Here is a 17,041-nt window from a genome sequence, read left to right on the forward strand (position 1 = left end):
AAACAGAAAACACACACAAAGTCACACAATACGACACACACACGGCTGCTGTCACCACGCACTAGGGCCCAACTGTCCTTTCTATTTTGTTATACAGGGTTATTCTAAATGATGGACCCATTTTCAAAAATTTGTATGTATTCAAGTACAAATCCAAAACAAACAAGCTTTCTACCAATGAAAAGAGGAAGCAGGCGGGCGGTGATGGTTTCAGAAGCATTCGGTAGAGTTCGCATGGCAATAGGGCCTACACTCAATTTCACTGTCAGTTGTGAGTGAGATGACAACTGTGGATCACAAGGTTCTGTGTTCTTGAGTTCACGAAAAGTGAGACGCAAATTGCAGTGCAGCAGGCATTTCATACCCCATTCGGTATTCAACCACAACTTGCAAAAGAATTAGCCGTTGGTTTAAGCAATTTAAACAGACTGGTAGTGTGTGCAAAGGAGAAAGCACAACCCGACCTCGTTTGTCAGAGGATGATGTCCGACAGATTCAAGAAAGTTGTGTGTGCAATTCCAGTAAGTCTACCAATAGAGCCAACTGTAAGGAAAGTACTGACATGGCATTCGCTGTACAAGCCCTACCAATTACAACCTGTGGAGGCTCTCAACCCCAATGACAAAGAGAAGCATCTCATTTTTTGTGTTTTTGTGCTAGCAAAGATGGAGGATAATGCATTTCTACAGAGTGTAATTTTTAGCGATGAAGTGACGTTCCATCTAAGTGGAAAATTCAACAGATGCAATGTTCTTCTATGAGATTTGGAAAATCCACATTCATCATTGAAACTCAACAGAGATCAACATATTCTATGCCATATCCCAAACAAAGGTTTATGGATCATTTTTCTTTGTGGAAAGAACTGTAACTGGAATTACATACCTGGTCATGTTGGAACAATGCCTGTTCCCCCAAGTTATGGAAGATTCCCAGGGTTCATTTTCCAACAGGATGGAGCTCAGCCTCATTGGCACCATGATGTATGAAGCTTTTTGAATGACTCCCTTCCTCAGCACTGCATCGGTCACAGGGGACTTGAGGACATTGCTCTGCACTTCTGGCCACCGAGATCTCCTGATCTCACACCCTGTGACTATTTCTTATCAGGTTATGTGAAGGAAGCTGTTTACATCCTGCCTCTACCTACCACTCTGATCGATATGCGGAACCGGATCACTGCTGCCATGCACTCAGTAACAGCAGACACTCTTTCGCATGTGTGGGACGAGTTTCGTTACCTCATTGATGTTTGTTGTGCAGCCAATGGTGGTCACATTGAACATTTATCACATTTCTATTGCCATTCCACATTGTATTCATGACACCCTCTACCATTTCTTCTTTGAACTTTTTCAATGCCTTCCGTCATTCTTATTGGTTAAGAATATTATTCCGCACAGCAATACTCCAGAAGAGGACAGGCAAAAGTAGCAGATCTGTTGCACCTTCTCAGTCCTCTTGTTGTGACTCGCCGATCACTCAAAGTGCCGCCGCACGATTACGCGCGTCCTCCACGTGCGGCGTTGTCTGCCAGCCATGCGGCAGCTGCGCCACCTAAGCGGCCAGCCGAGCAGCGGCCGCTAGACTGGGACTCAGTGCTCATTCGAATGCTAACGTGTACACATGTCTTACTTGTCAACTTACTCTGTGACTTATATGTGTTGTTGTGTCGTTCTGAAATATATGTGTTAAACTTGAAATTCTAACAATTGGCGACGAGCATGGGATTTTTCCTTTTCACCGTTGACTCACAGGGTTCCATGGCTACTGTCGAGCAACTATTGCAAAATCTCCTTGAACAGCAAACGCTTCTAACAGCGGCGATTCGCGATTTCGTCACAGCGTCAAATGCGGGGCGTTTCTCGTCGTTGGCTATACCTCCTTTTCCTCCTTACGACGAGAAGGTGGAAGACTGGTCTGATTATGAAAAACGTCTTCGACAGCACTTCTTGGCATTTCATGTCACGGACGAACAACCATGTAAGTCTCTGTTCCTTTCCTGGATTTCACCTCAAATGTATCGGTTGTTGTCGCAATTGGCTCCTTTGAAGGATCCTGCGTCTTTGTCCCTTGCTGAAATGTGCTCACTTCTGTCTGTCTATTTTCATAAGCAAACGCATGTGGTAGCCTCTCGTGTTGCCTTTTATAGTTGTCAAAAACAACCAAATCAATCCTATTGCGCTTGGGCTGCTGAAATTCATGGCCTCAGTCGGAAGTGCCAATTTGTTACTGACGTTCACAAAGAATCCTATGCCGATTCCATGGTACGGGATACTATTATCCGGTCAGCGCCCGACAAAGAAGTTCGGCAACGTGCCCTTCAGTTGGCGAATCCGACTCTAGATGAAGTTCTCTCCATTGCGCAGTCTTTTGAAATTTCTCGCGCCGCTGGGGCACAAATAGAGGCGTGGAGTGATGTCGGGGAAATACAACCTCTGTGCGCTGTTGACGACGCGTGCGGCGTGTCCCAGCCAGCCGACGTGGCCGCAGTGCGCTCCCACGCGCAGCCTCGGCCTAGGCGTAAACAACCCGCTAAGAAACTGCAGCAAAACCGCCGGCAACTTCCTTCATGTCCGCGGTGTTTTACGAAACATTCACACGAGGATTGTCCCCAACGTTGGGCTGTGTGTCACAATTGCAAAAAGAAAGGTCATGTATCTTCCGTTTGCAAATACAACCGCATACATGATGTTCCTGAACATGACGCTGATTCTGATTCTGTGTTGTCTGTCAATTGCACTTCTTCCCTTTCAGGGAAGTTATTCCTCACTGTCCAAATCCTTGGTCGAGATGTTCGCACGCAAGTGGATACCGGTTCTGCTGCCACTATAATTAATTCTCAGACGTATCTTCAGCTGGGTTCTCCACTCCTGTCCCCCGTCACTCGGCAATTACGGACGTACAATAAACAGAAGATTTCTCTCTTGGGACAGTTTAATGCTGAGGTATCTTACAAATCCATCGTTCGCACTGTTCCCATATTTGTGGTCGACCAGAGCAACGCAGAAAATCTATTTGGTTTCAATGCCTTTCGCGTTTTTGGGTTATCCATTGATGACTCTGTCAATATTGTCTCTGATGCTATTCCTTATGTTCAACTGGATTCCTTGTCGACGACATTTTCGTCCCTTTTTTCTCCTGGGTTAGGCCGTGCAAACGACTTTGAAGCTCATATCACGCTCAAACCCACTGCTCGGCCTAAGTTTTTTCGGGCTCGGCCCATTCCTGTGGCCCTTCGTGATCGGGTAAAACGGGAGTTGGATCGTCTCACTGCTTCAGGGGTCTTGCTTCCTGTCACTTCCAGTGAGTGGTCCTCTCCTGTCGTCGTAGTTGCTAAGCCAAATGGTGATATTCGTCTCTGTGGCGATTTCAAAGCCACTGTAAATGCTCAATGCCTCATCGACACTTACCCTATGCCCCTAAACTTGCTGGAGGCCAGTATTTTCCTAAAATTGACCTGTCAGAAGCTTATCAACAACTTCCTCTCGACGCTGCTTCCCGGCAGTTTCTGGTCCTTAACACACCTTTCGGCCTCTATCAATACCAACGCTAGCCATTCGGGATTGCTAGCACCCCTGCTCTCTTTCAGCAATTCTTGGAACAATTATTGCTCCCTGTCCCTGGGTGTATCAATTACATGGACGACATTGTTGTCATTGGTTCCACCACTGAAGAACATCTTCAAAATCTCCGCACACGTTTTCATGTCTTACAAACTACCGATCTTAAGTGTAATCTTCAGAAATCGCAATTTTTTTCAGGCATCTATCACGTACTTGGGGTTTCAACTCTCTCGGGATGGTATTCGTCCGCTTCAACAAACTGTCGCTGCGATCGATGCCCTTACTTGCCCTACATCTGTTAAGGAACTGCAGGCCTTCATGGGGAAAATAGCATACTATCACAAGTTTTTACCGTCTGCGGCTTCTGTGGCTCAGCCGTTGCATCGCCTGTTGCATAAAAACGTGCCTTTTCACTGGTCCGCGTCATGTGAAGGGGCTTTCCAGAAGTTGAAGACTATGCTGAAACAGGCCCCGTGCCTGGCTACTTATCGACCTGGCCAACACCTTGTTCTTGCCACAGACGTCTCTCAATACAGGGTCGGTGCAGTCCTTGTGCACCGTTTTTCTGACGGTTCGGAACAACCCATTGCTTATGCCTCCAAAGCGCTCATGGATGCCCAACAAAAGTATTCTCAAATTGAGAAAGAAGCTTTGGCCATCATTTATGCTCTTCATAAGTTCGGTGTTTTTCTCTATGGCTCAAAATTTCATCTTGTTACGGATCACAAACCACTCGTTTCCTTGCTTCATCCATCAACGTCACTTCCCGACAAGGCTGCACACCGCCTCCAGCGTTGGGCTCTTTACTTGTCCCGTTTCAATTATGAGATTCATTTCCGGCCAACGGATCAACATGCGAATGCTGATGCTCTGTCTCGCTTTCCCATGGGTTCTGATCAGGCATTCGATAGGGACGAACTTTTGTGTTTCCACCTGGATGTTGCCGAGCAGCGGGTTGTGGACGGGTTCCCCATCACTGGGGACAGGCTGGCGGCTGCTGCGGGTTCTGACCCTACTCTCTCCCGGGTTTTACGCTGCATTCAGTAGGGTTGGCCAGATCACCCATCCGTTAAGACTTCTGATCCGTTGCAGAACTACTACACTTTGCGCTACTGCCTCACGGCTAGGGATGGTGTTATCCTCCTCTCCACTGACAATGCTTCGCCGCGTGTTGTGGTACCTGCGTCTTTGCGTGCTTCGGTCTTGCGCCTCCTTCACCAACGGCACTGGGGTGTGTCTCGCACAAAATCTCTGGCGCACCGTCATGTGTACTGGCCTGGCATCGACTCTGAAATAGCACACATGGTTGCTGCCTGCGGCCCTTGAGCGTCACAGGCCGCTGCCCCGAAGTCATCTTTGTCACCGTGGCCTTCGCCTGAGAAGCCCTGGGAGCGCATTCATGCTGACTTTGCGGGACCCTTTTTAGGTACTTATTGGCTCCTCGTAATTGACGCCTACTCTAACTTTCCTTTCATTGTCCGTTGCACGTCGCCTACCACCGCGGCAACCACCAGTGCTCTCGCCCACATTTTTTCTTTGGAAGGCCTCCCCTCTACTCTTGTTACTGATAATGGTCCGCAATTTGCCTCTTCCGAATTTGTGGATTTTTGTGCTCGTCACGGCGTTACGCATGTCACGGCCCCGCCATTCCATCCACAATCCAACGGTGAGGCTGAACGACTGGTTCGCACATTTAAGGCTCAGATGCGGAAACTTCTGACTTCTTCTGCTGCTGATGATGCGCTTATCCAGTTTCTGGTGTCTTACCGTTTCACCCCCATGGGCGACCACAGCTCGGCTGAGCTCTTACATGGCCGACAGCCCCGCACGCTACTTCATCTTCTGCGGCCTCCCACCTCACGGCCGCGGGTGCCTTTACTTGACCGGTTCACCGCCGACGACCTCGTCTGGGTACGGGGATACGGCAGGCGGCCAAAATGGAGCCCGCGCCGCATCTTAAGACACCGTGGCAGACGCCTGTATGAAATCCAGACGGACACGGATGTTGCAGTGCATCATTCGGACCAGCTTCGGCCTCGGGTGCCAGCAACGCCTGTTCCGAATGCCGCCACACCACCTTTGGCTCTACCTGATGCTCGGGATCTTGGCATCTCTCAATACTCACAACGCAGCCCTCTCACCGTCATTGCGATGCCAGCACCAGAACGGACGCCACCAGGAGACGTGCCCAAGCAGGAACCAGAGGACCATCCTCTGTCAGAGCAAATCTACTCACCTCCTCCTCCAACGGACGCCGACACATCGCCCATGTCTCCTGTCATATCAACTGGACTTGCCGCAACGGGCAGATTTGTGCATGGGGCCCCAGCAGATTCGACCCCTACGTCTGCTGTCATCTCGACCCGTTATCATCGGGGACACTTCCGTCCGTACGGGAAGCCTCCTCCTCGAGACTTTACGGCGAGTCAAACAACTCCTATGGACGTTAGCCATCTCCAGGACACCTCCATCAAGACCAGTGCAACAATGTCATAGGGGGGGAAAAGTGTTGTGACTCGCCGATCATTCAAAGTGTCGCCGCGCAATTACACGCATCCTCTACGTGCGGCACTGTCTGCCAGCCATGCAGCAGCTGCGCCACCTAAGCGGCCAGCTGAGCAGCGGCCCATAGACTGGGACTCAGTGCTCATTTGAACGCTAACGTGTACACATGTCTTACTTGTCAACTTACTCTGTGACTTATATGTGTTGTTGTGTCGTTCCGAAATATATGTGTTAAACTTGAAGTTCTAACACTTCTGTCACTAGAAGGTAGTCTTTGGTTCACCTTCTCCACAAGAATTTCTAGCATATTGCAGCCCCGTCAGCAACTGTGATAGACTAATAATTTGAAGAATCAGCCTCAGTCGCGCAAATTTTCCGGTCTTTACCAGGTTTTGGCTAAATTAATCTAGCCTTCTTCAGAAGCATAATATTACTATAAACTGCAAGGGTAAGGCACAGTCAACATTAAAATTAAAACTTATAGTACTGTGGTACCATGTCCAATTAAAACCACTTAACTGAAGTCCAGCCCCTGCAGTAACGTAGTTGCCACTGCCAACCGACTGTGTGGTGAAGAGATGCTGGGGCTGGACTTCAGTTAAGAAGTTTTAATTAGACATGGTACCACGGTACTATAGGTTTCAATTTTAATGTTGACTGTGCCTTACTCTGGCATGTTATAATAATTTTATGCTTGTGAAGAAGGCTAGATTAATTTAGCTGAAACCTGGTAAAGACCAGAAAATTTTCGCTACTGAGGCTGATTCTTCAAAATATTCTTCACAAGATTTTCTATGTGGTGGTTCCAATTTAAGTTGTTCTTAACTGTAATTCCTAGGAATTTTATTACATCAACAACCATTGAATTCATGTGATTTACCGTGTAACTGAAATTTAATGGATTTTCTCAGTATTCATGTGCGGGACCTCTCATTTTTTATAGTTTAGGGTCAGTTGCCACTTTTCGCACTATGCAGATATCTTGTGCAACTCATTCTGCAATTAGTTTTTATTTTCTGATGACTTTACTAGATGGTAAATGACGCACTATCTGCTCAGGTTTTCTCCTAGATCATTTACATAGATTACGAACATCCTTGGTGAAGCACAGAAGTCAATTCTGTTTCACTCTATGACTTCCCCTCTATTACTACGAACTGTGAACTTTCTGACAGGAAATCACAAATCTCTTCACACAACTGAGATGATACTCCATAGACACACAATTTGATTAGAAGATGCTTGTGAAGAATGGTGCCAAGAACTTCCTGGAAATCTAGAAATATGGAATCAACTTATGATACCTGTCAAGAGCACCCATTACTTCGGGTGAATAAAGAGCTAGTTATGCTTCGCAAGAATGATGTTTCCTGAACCCAAGTTGGTTATGTGATACACTTTTCTTTGAAGTGCTTCTTTATAACCCTACACGGTATATGTTCAAAAATCCTAATGCAAATCAATATCAAAGATACTACTACTACTACTACTACTACTACTACTACTACAATAATAATACTGGGTATGTTTGGCCACCACTGGATAAGCAGAGCTTTATGATTCAATGCTCTGAGTTTCCCAGTTTCCCTGCAGCTCTAAATTTTCCTTCATGAATTTTTCTTTCTTTCTTTCTTCACCCCACTTTGTTCCCATTTCCTTTGTAGTCCCACTCCCTGGATGCACTTCTCATCTCTCAATTTTTTGTCCATACAAGTTGGTCTATACTTCAGGGGAGTTTATATGGTTTCTTCCTAGATCTTTTCTGACTCATGGAATCCAAAGTATAATCTTCTGTCCTGTCAATCTGTTTGTATTAAAATTTTGTAGTTAAGTATTGTTGCTGGTAGGGAGTGAATGGGCCCACAAAAGTTTAATCTTCTCTTTGCAATACCTGTGTTGAAGTTTTCTGTTGTTTCCTGGATCATCAGTCAATAGCCACTTTCTGTTTTATTGGGGCAAGAGTCTTCCTCATAATTTTATGTTACTCTTTCTTCAGGAGGTTATCCACATTGCCTTTTATGAATGGCGAGAGAGTGACAAACATACATGGCTTTTGGTTTGCTAACTGTTTTGTTGCCTTATTTTGGTACGTGTGGAGAAACTTTTTCTGTAGGCGTATTGAGTTGTTCTGCAGGCCATCTTTAGTCACTTTAGACAAATTCTCTGTGCTATTTCTTCTTCCCCATTAGGTTCCAGGATCCCACCTACCTACTGTAAGTAAAGGACTCTGTTTGACCACAGTTTGTATAAAATGTTTGAGTTTTGAGCATCTGAAACGTTTTTTTTTTTTTTTAAGGAAATTTGAAAGTTAACTTTATTCTTTGAGGGTTTCTATCTGATTAGAATGGCCTTGTCATTTGTTGGTATGGCCAGGTCATCTGCAAAGGCTAGGAATACCATTTTGTAACATTTTTCTGTTGCTCTTGTTGTATGGGTTTTGGATAGTTTTGAATTTTCAATTACTTAACTCACTCTCGGATAACTGCATCCAGAACAATATAAAAGAGGCTGCATACAGTATGTTGCACTTGCTAGCTGGTAATGACCAAAACAGGATGAGATGTTCCTCCCATGAATTTTACTTTAGAACTTGGGTTGGTGAATGTATGTTTGTTTAGTTACAATTCCTTAAAATCAAGTTATTTTCTTCGACAATGGGAAAGAGAGTGGTTGTTGATTGAATCTTATGATTTATCGTTGTCGTCATCATCATTATATCTTGTTGAATCAGGTGTACTGCCGGTGGTCTGTGTTTTTCTAACACAACATTTCGACACTGTACCTCAGCTTCTTCATCAGGTGCTTCCTGTAACTGAACGACAGGCTGACCGTGTCCCGTATTTATGTCTGGATAGTGTCTAGCGTTCCCTATGCCATCTGCTCCCGCTGCGAACGTGTCTGTTGGTCGCCAGATGTTCCGTTTTCCGTCCATGCCCGATTCCGCTCTTTTCCCTGGTGGCGGCTGTTTCACAGCGTACCCTACTAGGTCCGCGCCCACCAGGCACGTTCCTAGCACTGTCGACAGGCTGCGTTGGCTGTTGGTGACCGTTTTGACTTTCTCCAGCGCGACCATGTCAGTTGGTCGCCAGGTTTTCATCTTCCATCCGCGCCCGCTTCAGCAGAATTAGGCGCGGACAGAAGATGGAACATCTGGCGACCAACCGACACGGTCGTAGTGGGAGTGGATGGCGTAGGGAACGTTAGACACCACCCAGACATAAATACGGGACACGGTCAGCCTGTGTTTCAGTCACAGGAAGCACCTGATGAAGACGCTGCGGTACGACGCCGAAATATTGTGTTAGAAAAACATAGACCACCTGCAGTACACTCGATTCAATGATATGTCATTTTTTATTTTTATTTATATTAGTATTATTATTACTGCGGCTGTTGCTTCTGCAACTGCAGCAGCAGATGTCTGAGCCATGCCATAAGAGTTGGCTAACAGTAAAATTTGGCACCAGTTTTTCCCACACGTGCCTCTGCAAGTGACTGTGAGATAACTTAGCAAAAAATATGTTTTATCTTAGTTGGTAAAGCACTGTACAAGTGTTACCACAGTACTACATCAACTCACCAAGTGATGCAGCATGCAACAAACAATTTCCATCTCCAGACGTAGCAAGTGGCCACAGAGACTGACATGCTCCAAGCTCAACCCACCAATTAAGTCTACCAGCAGATTCCAAAGACTGTAGGGTTGATGTTTCAATCAGATCCTTTTCCAAAAATGTACGGAAATCTTCTGTGGAAAAAAAAATTGAAAAATTTTTAGATGTAATTATTTTTACAGACAATAATATTATGTGAAGTTTATCAATAAACACATTACAGCAGTGACCTTCCCTTCCTTTCGAACATATACCCGCTCTACTCCAAGGTAGGGATTAATAGCCTAGTTCAAAATGTAAGAACAGTGCCATTAACTTTTACATTTCTCTATTCGAAGTACTAAATTAATCACTAACAAGCACTGACTACTGAGTGTCAGGAAGTCTGTTCTGAAAGTATTTGCCAGGAGTGTAGCCTTATTTAGAAGTGACATGTGGATCATAAACAGAACAGACAAGAGGAGAAGATAAGGTTTTGAAATGTGGTGCTGTAGAAGAATGCTGCAATATCAGAGGGTAGATCAAGCAACTAGCAAAGAAGTCACACTCTGATCTGGGTAGGAAAGACCTCTATAGCACAACCCGTTTGCTTTAACCCTGAATATAAAAATGGTGAACATAAATCACGCACTGAATCCCAGTGACTCATAACCTAACAAGAATTATATTCTCGTATCATCACAATCCGACTGTCACCTTTCAACCTAATGTAAACCACAGGTTACTCTACAGGTAAACCTACTGTATTAACTGAAGCAATCAATATCACTCTCAACCAAACTGTAGCCTTTCAACAACCTAACACAGACCTCGGGCTGCACTAAAGATCAATATCACAACAAACTTCACTCCAGAAACTAATATAACTTAGATGAAAGACATACTGTCAATTTTCTTCTCTCTCTCTCTCTCTCTCTCTCTCTCTCTGCACATATATCACTATTACATGAAACAACATTCTATTTTGATACAGGGTAACAATTACAATTATTGAACTATGTGAAATAATATAGTCATAACTTCTGAAAGGTTTGCATTAGGACATTTAAATTGTACAGTTGACCGTGGGGCACGATGGGAATTAGTATGTGCATATATGGTTTGGTTTAGCGACGAAGCCCACTTTAATTTGGATGGGTTTGTCAATAAGCAAAATGGGCATATTCATGGGACTGAGAATCCACATTTGTGATTGAGAAGTTTCTTCACCCTCAATGGGCGATTGTGTGGTGTACAATGATCCAGTGATGGACTAATTGAACAATATTACATGATGGCATGGTGAATAACCATTAGTATGTGAATGTTTTGCAAGATGATTCCATCCCCATTATCCCAAGTGACCCTGATTACAACAAGATCAAAGTAGGAGAGTGTTTGATGTCCTGGAAGAGCATTTTAGGGACCGCATTCTGGCTCTGGGATATCCAGAGGCCACTGGCATGAGCCTCAATTGGCCACCATATTCTACAGATCTGAACACATGAGACTCATTTTTGTGAGGCTAAATTAAAGATATGGTGTACAGCAATAACCATAAAACCATTGCCGAGCTGAAAACAGCTGTTCAGGATGACATTGACAGCATCAATGCTCCGACATTTCAGTGGGTCATGCACCATATCGACGCCAAGGACGCCAGGCATATAGAACATGTCACAACCTAGATCTAAATATCTGTAGTGAAGTTTACATGTTGAATATAGTGTGTGCATGTCATAGGTTGTAACTAATTTCTGTTTTTTCATATAGTTCAATAATTGTCACCCTCTCTGAAGTTGACATCTAGTATCAGTATGTTCAGTTTGTCACCACAGCCAAAATTCCAAAAAATTCAATGTACTGTTTGTTCTGTCTGCACACACAGGATGGCACACTCCCGAACGTCATTACATCACAGGCCAAAACAGATGTCCAGTATAGGTTTGTTTCAATCTACCCTCTTACACAATAATCGAAAGCCTACAATAGGGCACTGATGGCATCAGCCAGTTCCTATCATCAGTTGCATTTTACCTGCTAGAGATCCAGATTTATTACTAATTTTCAAACAGTGAAGTGTTTTCATACCAGGATACACTGTCAAATCCGGCAAAGTGAAAGTGCATACAGGTGTCTCGATGAAAAACTGATTAACGTTGCAAACTGCAGTATCTCCAAACTCGTGAGCAATATCTGAGCGGGCACGCGAGACCAACTTCACATTGTCTGTTGCTCTTGAGATTCCTCTTGAAAGTTTCTTCACTGTAACAGAAATTTAAGCACAGCACGTAAAAGATATTCATATCTATATCTTCTGCCGGAAATACGGAAGCGTCCAATCCCACCCGCCGGCTTTGACCCATGACGTCACAAATATGGCGGAAACTACCATAAATGACAATTCCAATATGGTGGATATAAAATCATTGCATACGTATCAAAGACGAAAATACATTGAAAAACACACACACACACACACACACACACACACACACACACGTACGTTTCACAACAAGCCTAATGACTAACAAGACAAGCGTGGGAAATTGGGGGTTTATGGGTGGGGAGAAACTAAATATAAACAAATTTAGCCACCCACCCCCACACAAAACGACGAAAAAAATCTACATCACAAAAGTCACCAAATACCACAAAACACAATATTATTTGGAATCTGACACTTCCCTTGACCTATATAGATCTACAGCAGCTCCCGATCCCATAAATTGGGATCGAACACTTTCCTTGACCTATATAGCTCAACAGCAGCTCCCGATCCCATCTCCCAATACAAAAATCAAAATGCACCGCCAAACATTACGAACAAACACTTCCCTTGACCTACATAGATCTACAGCAGCTCCCGATCCCATAAATTGGGATCGAACACTTCCCTTGACCTATATAGCTCAACAGCAGCTCCCGATCCCATCTCCCATTACAAAAACCAACATACTCCACCAAACATTGAGATTGAACACTTCCCTCCAACTATATAGCTCAACAGCAGCCTCCAATCCCATAAATTAGGATCGACCACTACCCTTGACCTATGTAACTCACACACGCACACACACACAAACCAACGAAAAAATACTAAACCAAAATAAAAACCCAACCCACCCGCACCTCAACCCCCCCCCCCCCCCCAGACCCCAAAATAAAAAACCCACAAACAAAAACCAAATGCAACATAAAAAACATCTCAATCACACACTACAACTCAACAAAAACTTCAACAAAATAGATCCTCCACAACTAAAACAAAAAACAAACACACTCCCCCTCTCCCCCCCACCTTAACAAATACTATACAACAAAATAAACCACCCACCCCACCGAGACACAGCCACCCACCCACCTACCCAGACCACCCCTAACTAACCACTTTTGGCCTATACATTTTACCCACAGCCCTTAAGAAAACCCGAACAATACAATAGCCCTCTGGGACACTCTTCCGCCAACAGTACTCATCTAAATGAGACTGAAGGTTGGAAGATCACCTCTTCCCCCTCCAAATAACTGACTTAACCACCCCCCCACATCCCATCTATTGTATTAGTACAAGCCCCTGTCTCATAATTCTTAAACTCTAAACTATGGTTCACTACTAAATGATTAAATCCCCTCTCACCCAACCCCCTATAAGAAGAAAAAGCATCAGAAACTATTGTGGACCCCGGCTCTATATATTCCTCAATTAACCCCACTAATTCAGCCTTGGACCTCCCTTCCACAACCATAAAAACACATTCGGAACGCCCCCCCCCCCCCCCCCCACACCCAAAGACCAGCCACAGACTTCCCCCTCCCATACTTCCTTTTCCCAAACTGTGACTCATCCACCTCCACAACAACCCCATGCCCCCCCCCCCCCCCCCAAACTTACCCCTGTACTTAATAAATATGTAACAAGCACAATCTCACGCATGCCCAACCTAGACTTCTCGAACCACGTACCGCGCCGTATGGAACGCCGTATGGAACGCCGTATGTCATCTTTGCGACAGCTCCACATATAACCGTCCCTGGTCCAAGAGGCCGGAACTTTCACCAATTTCATTGGTTCACGGCACACACCGCACTTCACCACCTCGGCAATTAAGCCAAAAAGCTGTAGGAACTTAATCAGCTCTAAAGCTGTGTCCCCCATCATAGCCCTCAACCGAGAACTATTGATCCTGTCTTTCATATTGATTCCTGAACAAAAAAACCACAACCGATTAAACTTAATAACAAAACAACCTGACGTACAGCAATCATCACTACATTAACCTTCAAACAAAACCACAAAACCGTTAACTCACTGATACAAATTTCGCTTCAAAAATACGCAAGCAGCACTCGCCACTGAGCCCAATACACCAAACAAACGAAAACCCTGAACATACCATCAGAGGGCACAACAAACCACAACACGACGACATCTACAAACACGCCACACACACAAACCAAACTCCGCGCCGTAATGACTTCACACACCACAACACCCTTACGTCACGGGTCAAAGACGACGCGTGAGATCGGACGCTTCTGTCAACCCTTTCTGCCTGATCAAAAGGTGTAGTACGTAAAATAATAGAATATAAGGTACTAAGTACTGACTTCTTTTTACTATATTCTATGAGTTAAAGAAATAAATACAAAATAATAATAGTTTACATTTAGTTACCAGATAAAGTGAACTTTAATCGTTCTAATTAAAAACAATTTCGAATCATGTTATAAGGTAAACAGGGCAACTGAGAGCACCAGAAGACTGCATTTCTATCAAACTCAATGAAATGTTTGTTAACATAGTCAGAAGTAGAAAATCTTTTTAATAATCATTTTAAGAGTTCTAGAGGAAATGGGATGCAGCTGTTCATTAGAAAATGCAATGTTGTACATGGAAGAAGCAATACCTACACAATTTGACAGAATTACTCAACCCACCTCGTCTAGTGAAATTAGGAAAACAACAAATTCACTCAAAACTAAAAGCTTGCAAGGAACTGATGGCATTTTCAACAGAACACTAAAATGTTGTTCCCAACAGATAAGTAGGAGTCTCAGCCACATGTTGTAGCTCACTGAAGTGAGGTTTTCTGACTAGAATGAAATATGCTATTGTTAAATCACTGCAAAAAAAAAAGGGGGATAGGTCTGATGCTCACACCACCCAGTCTCACTTCTGAGAGCTTTACCCAAAATTCTTGAAAAAGTAATTTCAACAGAAAACGCTATATATGCCTTCACTGATAAAATATTAAATGCTCTGAATAACCAAACATCACCCATTGGGAATTTTTGTGATCTGTCAAAAGACTTGACTGTGTCAATCATGAAATTCTTCTAAATCAGGTAAGCATTGTGATATGAGAGGGACAGTGCACAAACAGTTAAATTCATATTCAAATGGAAGAATGCAGAAGGTTGAAATTAACAGTGTCCTCTAACTGGGGAGAGACTGAACAGAAGAAGTCTGTTGCTAAGGCAGAATATTAAAAATTTTTGGTTGTGTGCACTGACGAGAAATTCAACTGGAAGAAACACATTGATGATCTGCTGAAACATTTAGGTTCAGCTACTTATGCTACTAGAGTTATTGCAAATTTTGATGACAAACACATCAGTAAATTAGCCTACTATGCCCATTTTCATTCACTGCTTTTTTGTAGCAATCATATACTTCGGGATAATTTATCATAAAGAGAAAAAGTATTCATTGCACAAAAGCTTGTAATCAGAAAAATAGCTAGAGCCCACTCAAGATCACCTTGCAGACAATTATTTAAGAAACATGGGATATTCATAGTGCCTTCACAATACATATATCCACTCATGAAATTAGTTATTAATAACCTATCCTAATTCAAATATAATAAAGCGCATAGCATCTATAGAACAATTATTAATGAAATATCTACTACACTCACTGGTAAAAAACACGATTTGTCTCTTAACTCAAGACATATCAGCAAAATGAAAATAAGTGGGTAAGAGTTACATATTGGACCCCCTCCCCGTCACATTTTTCAATGTGGCACGGATGTAAACCTTAGGCTTCACTACCAGTCAATTTGTTATTGCAACCAGATTTCCTAACTTACACCTCAGGCTGTGCTACAGATTGATCTGTCTACACAACCAAGATTTCAAGAAAGGGGGGAGGGGGGAATCCAATAACTTTACCTCGTAATTGGTTAAGAAATGGTTAGAAGTTACAAATGTACAGTTTAAGCACACACTTACTGAATAGTTACAAGAAATACAGTAGGCCTATAAGAAATTCAGTACATGAATGAATATGAAAAATTACTCTTACAGTCAGCTAAATCAACAGCAGGAGTTTTGCGGAGTGATGGTCGGATGTTGCCATTTTCTTCCCAAGTAGTTCTAACATTGCCCCCATTTTCCAGAAAGAGCTCAATAGCATTTTTCAAATCCCAGCCACTGGCTTGCAAGCAGGTTATTGCTGTTTCTGTATCGCTGCTTGTGTTTGACATAAACTGTGAAATTAGTTGCGACTCCATTCCCCATCTGCAAACGAGAATATGATTTCAAATTAAACATACTCTATGAAAAACGGAATGAAGAAAAGACTCAAAAGGGCAGGAAGGAGTTCCACTGGCTATCTTAATCTGAAAGACAATCTAGTGGTATAAACAGGCGCTTAAAATAGTACAAGACTACCCTGTCTGACCGGGCAAACGCGCATTTAATATCAAAGTTACAGGACGGAACTTAATCTTTAGGGGCAGGTCTTTACAAACGAATGTGTCGAAGTGAGACCACACGGGTAAAATTATTCAGAAGCATTTTCATATTAGAACTTGTAAATTGAGTCACTTATCACGCGCTAGTATACCCATTAATCGGCAGACATAAAAAAAACTATCAAAAGTTTACTCCCTAGTACAGTTTAAAATACTACTGTTCTGCAACGGTTTTACATAGACCTATATTTTGAACTGTGCTGGCTTTGTATCCTTTCCTGCGTAACAGCACCTGGTAAAATTCAGTTTTAGATACAAACTTTAACGACAGGTTCATAACCAATAGGTGAATTTAATTCAAAATCGAAAATAGCTGACAACAGTCATTTCACGTCCTCGGCTACAATATTGAATTAACTTTTTAGAAACAAACTCACGGGAGCCTGACGTTGTGGACGTATTCCTTGGGTTTTTGCGCTTCCGTCTGCTCAAGTCTTTCGTACTGTCAAGTTCGTTCCGTATATAAATCATTACAACTTTAATACCTTCGTTAAATGGTAAAGTAACCTTGGGCCAAACAGGTCAAGACGAAAACAACGTGAGATGGAAAACAATTAGTACCAGTTCTGCCAATATATAAAAAGGAATGTACGAAAATCGTGTCATATTTTGA

At 43.3% G+C, this 17,041-nt stretch overlaps 1 protein-coding gene across 3 annotated transcripts in view; it reads right to left on the minus strand.

The window, feature by feature from the left end:
* The window catches only part of LOC124621952 (OTU domain-containing protein 7B-like), a 103,586-nt gene extending 86,548 nt beyond the window's left edge, over nt 1-17,038 (minus strand). The window contains exons 1-4 of one of the 3 annotated variants that reach the window (XM_047147474.1): nt 16,806-17,038; nt 15,978-16,192; nt 11,756-11,929; nt 9,652-9,819 (exon numbers count right to left, since the gene is read on the minus strand). In XM_047147474.1, coding sequence (XP_047003430.1) covers nt 9,652-9,819; nt 11,756-11,929; nt 15,978-16,185 — 550 coding nt within the window. In that variant the 5' untranslated portion in view covers nt 16,186-16,192; nt 16,806-17,038. The remainder of the gene's footprint in view (nt 1-9,651; nt 9,820-11,755; nt 11,930-15,977; nt 16,193-16,805) is intronic. The other 2 variants (XM_047147471.1, XM_047147473.1) reach the window with 2 other exon arrangements.
* Nucleotides 17,039-17,041: the final 3 nt, after the last annotated feature.

Source organism: Schistocerca americana, chromosome 7 (genome assembly GCF_021461395.2).
Source record: "Schistocerca americana isolate TAMUIC-IGC-003095 chromosome 7, iqSchAmer2.1, whole genome shotgun sequence".
NCBI lineage: Eukaryota > Metazoa > Arthropoda > Insecta > Orthoptera > Acrididae > Schistocerca > Schistocerca americana.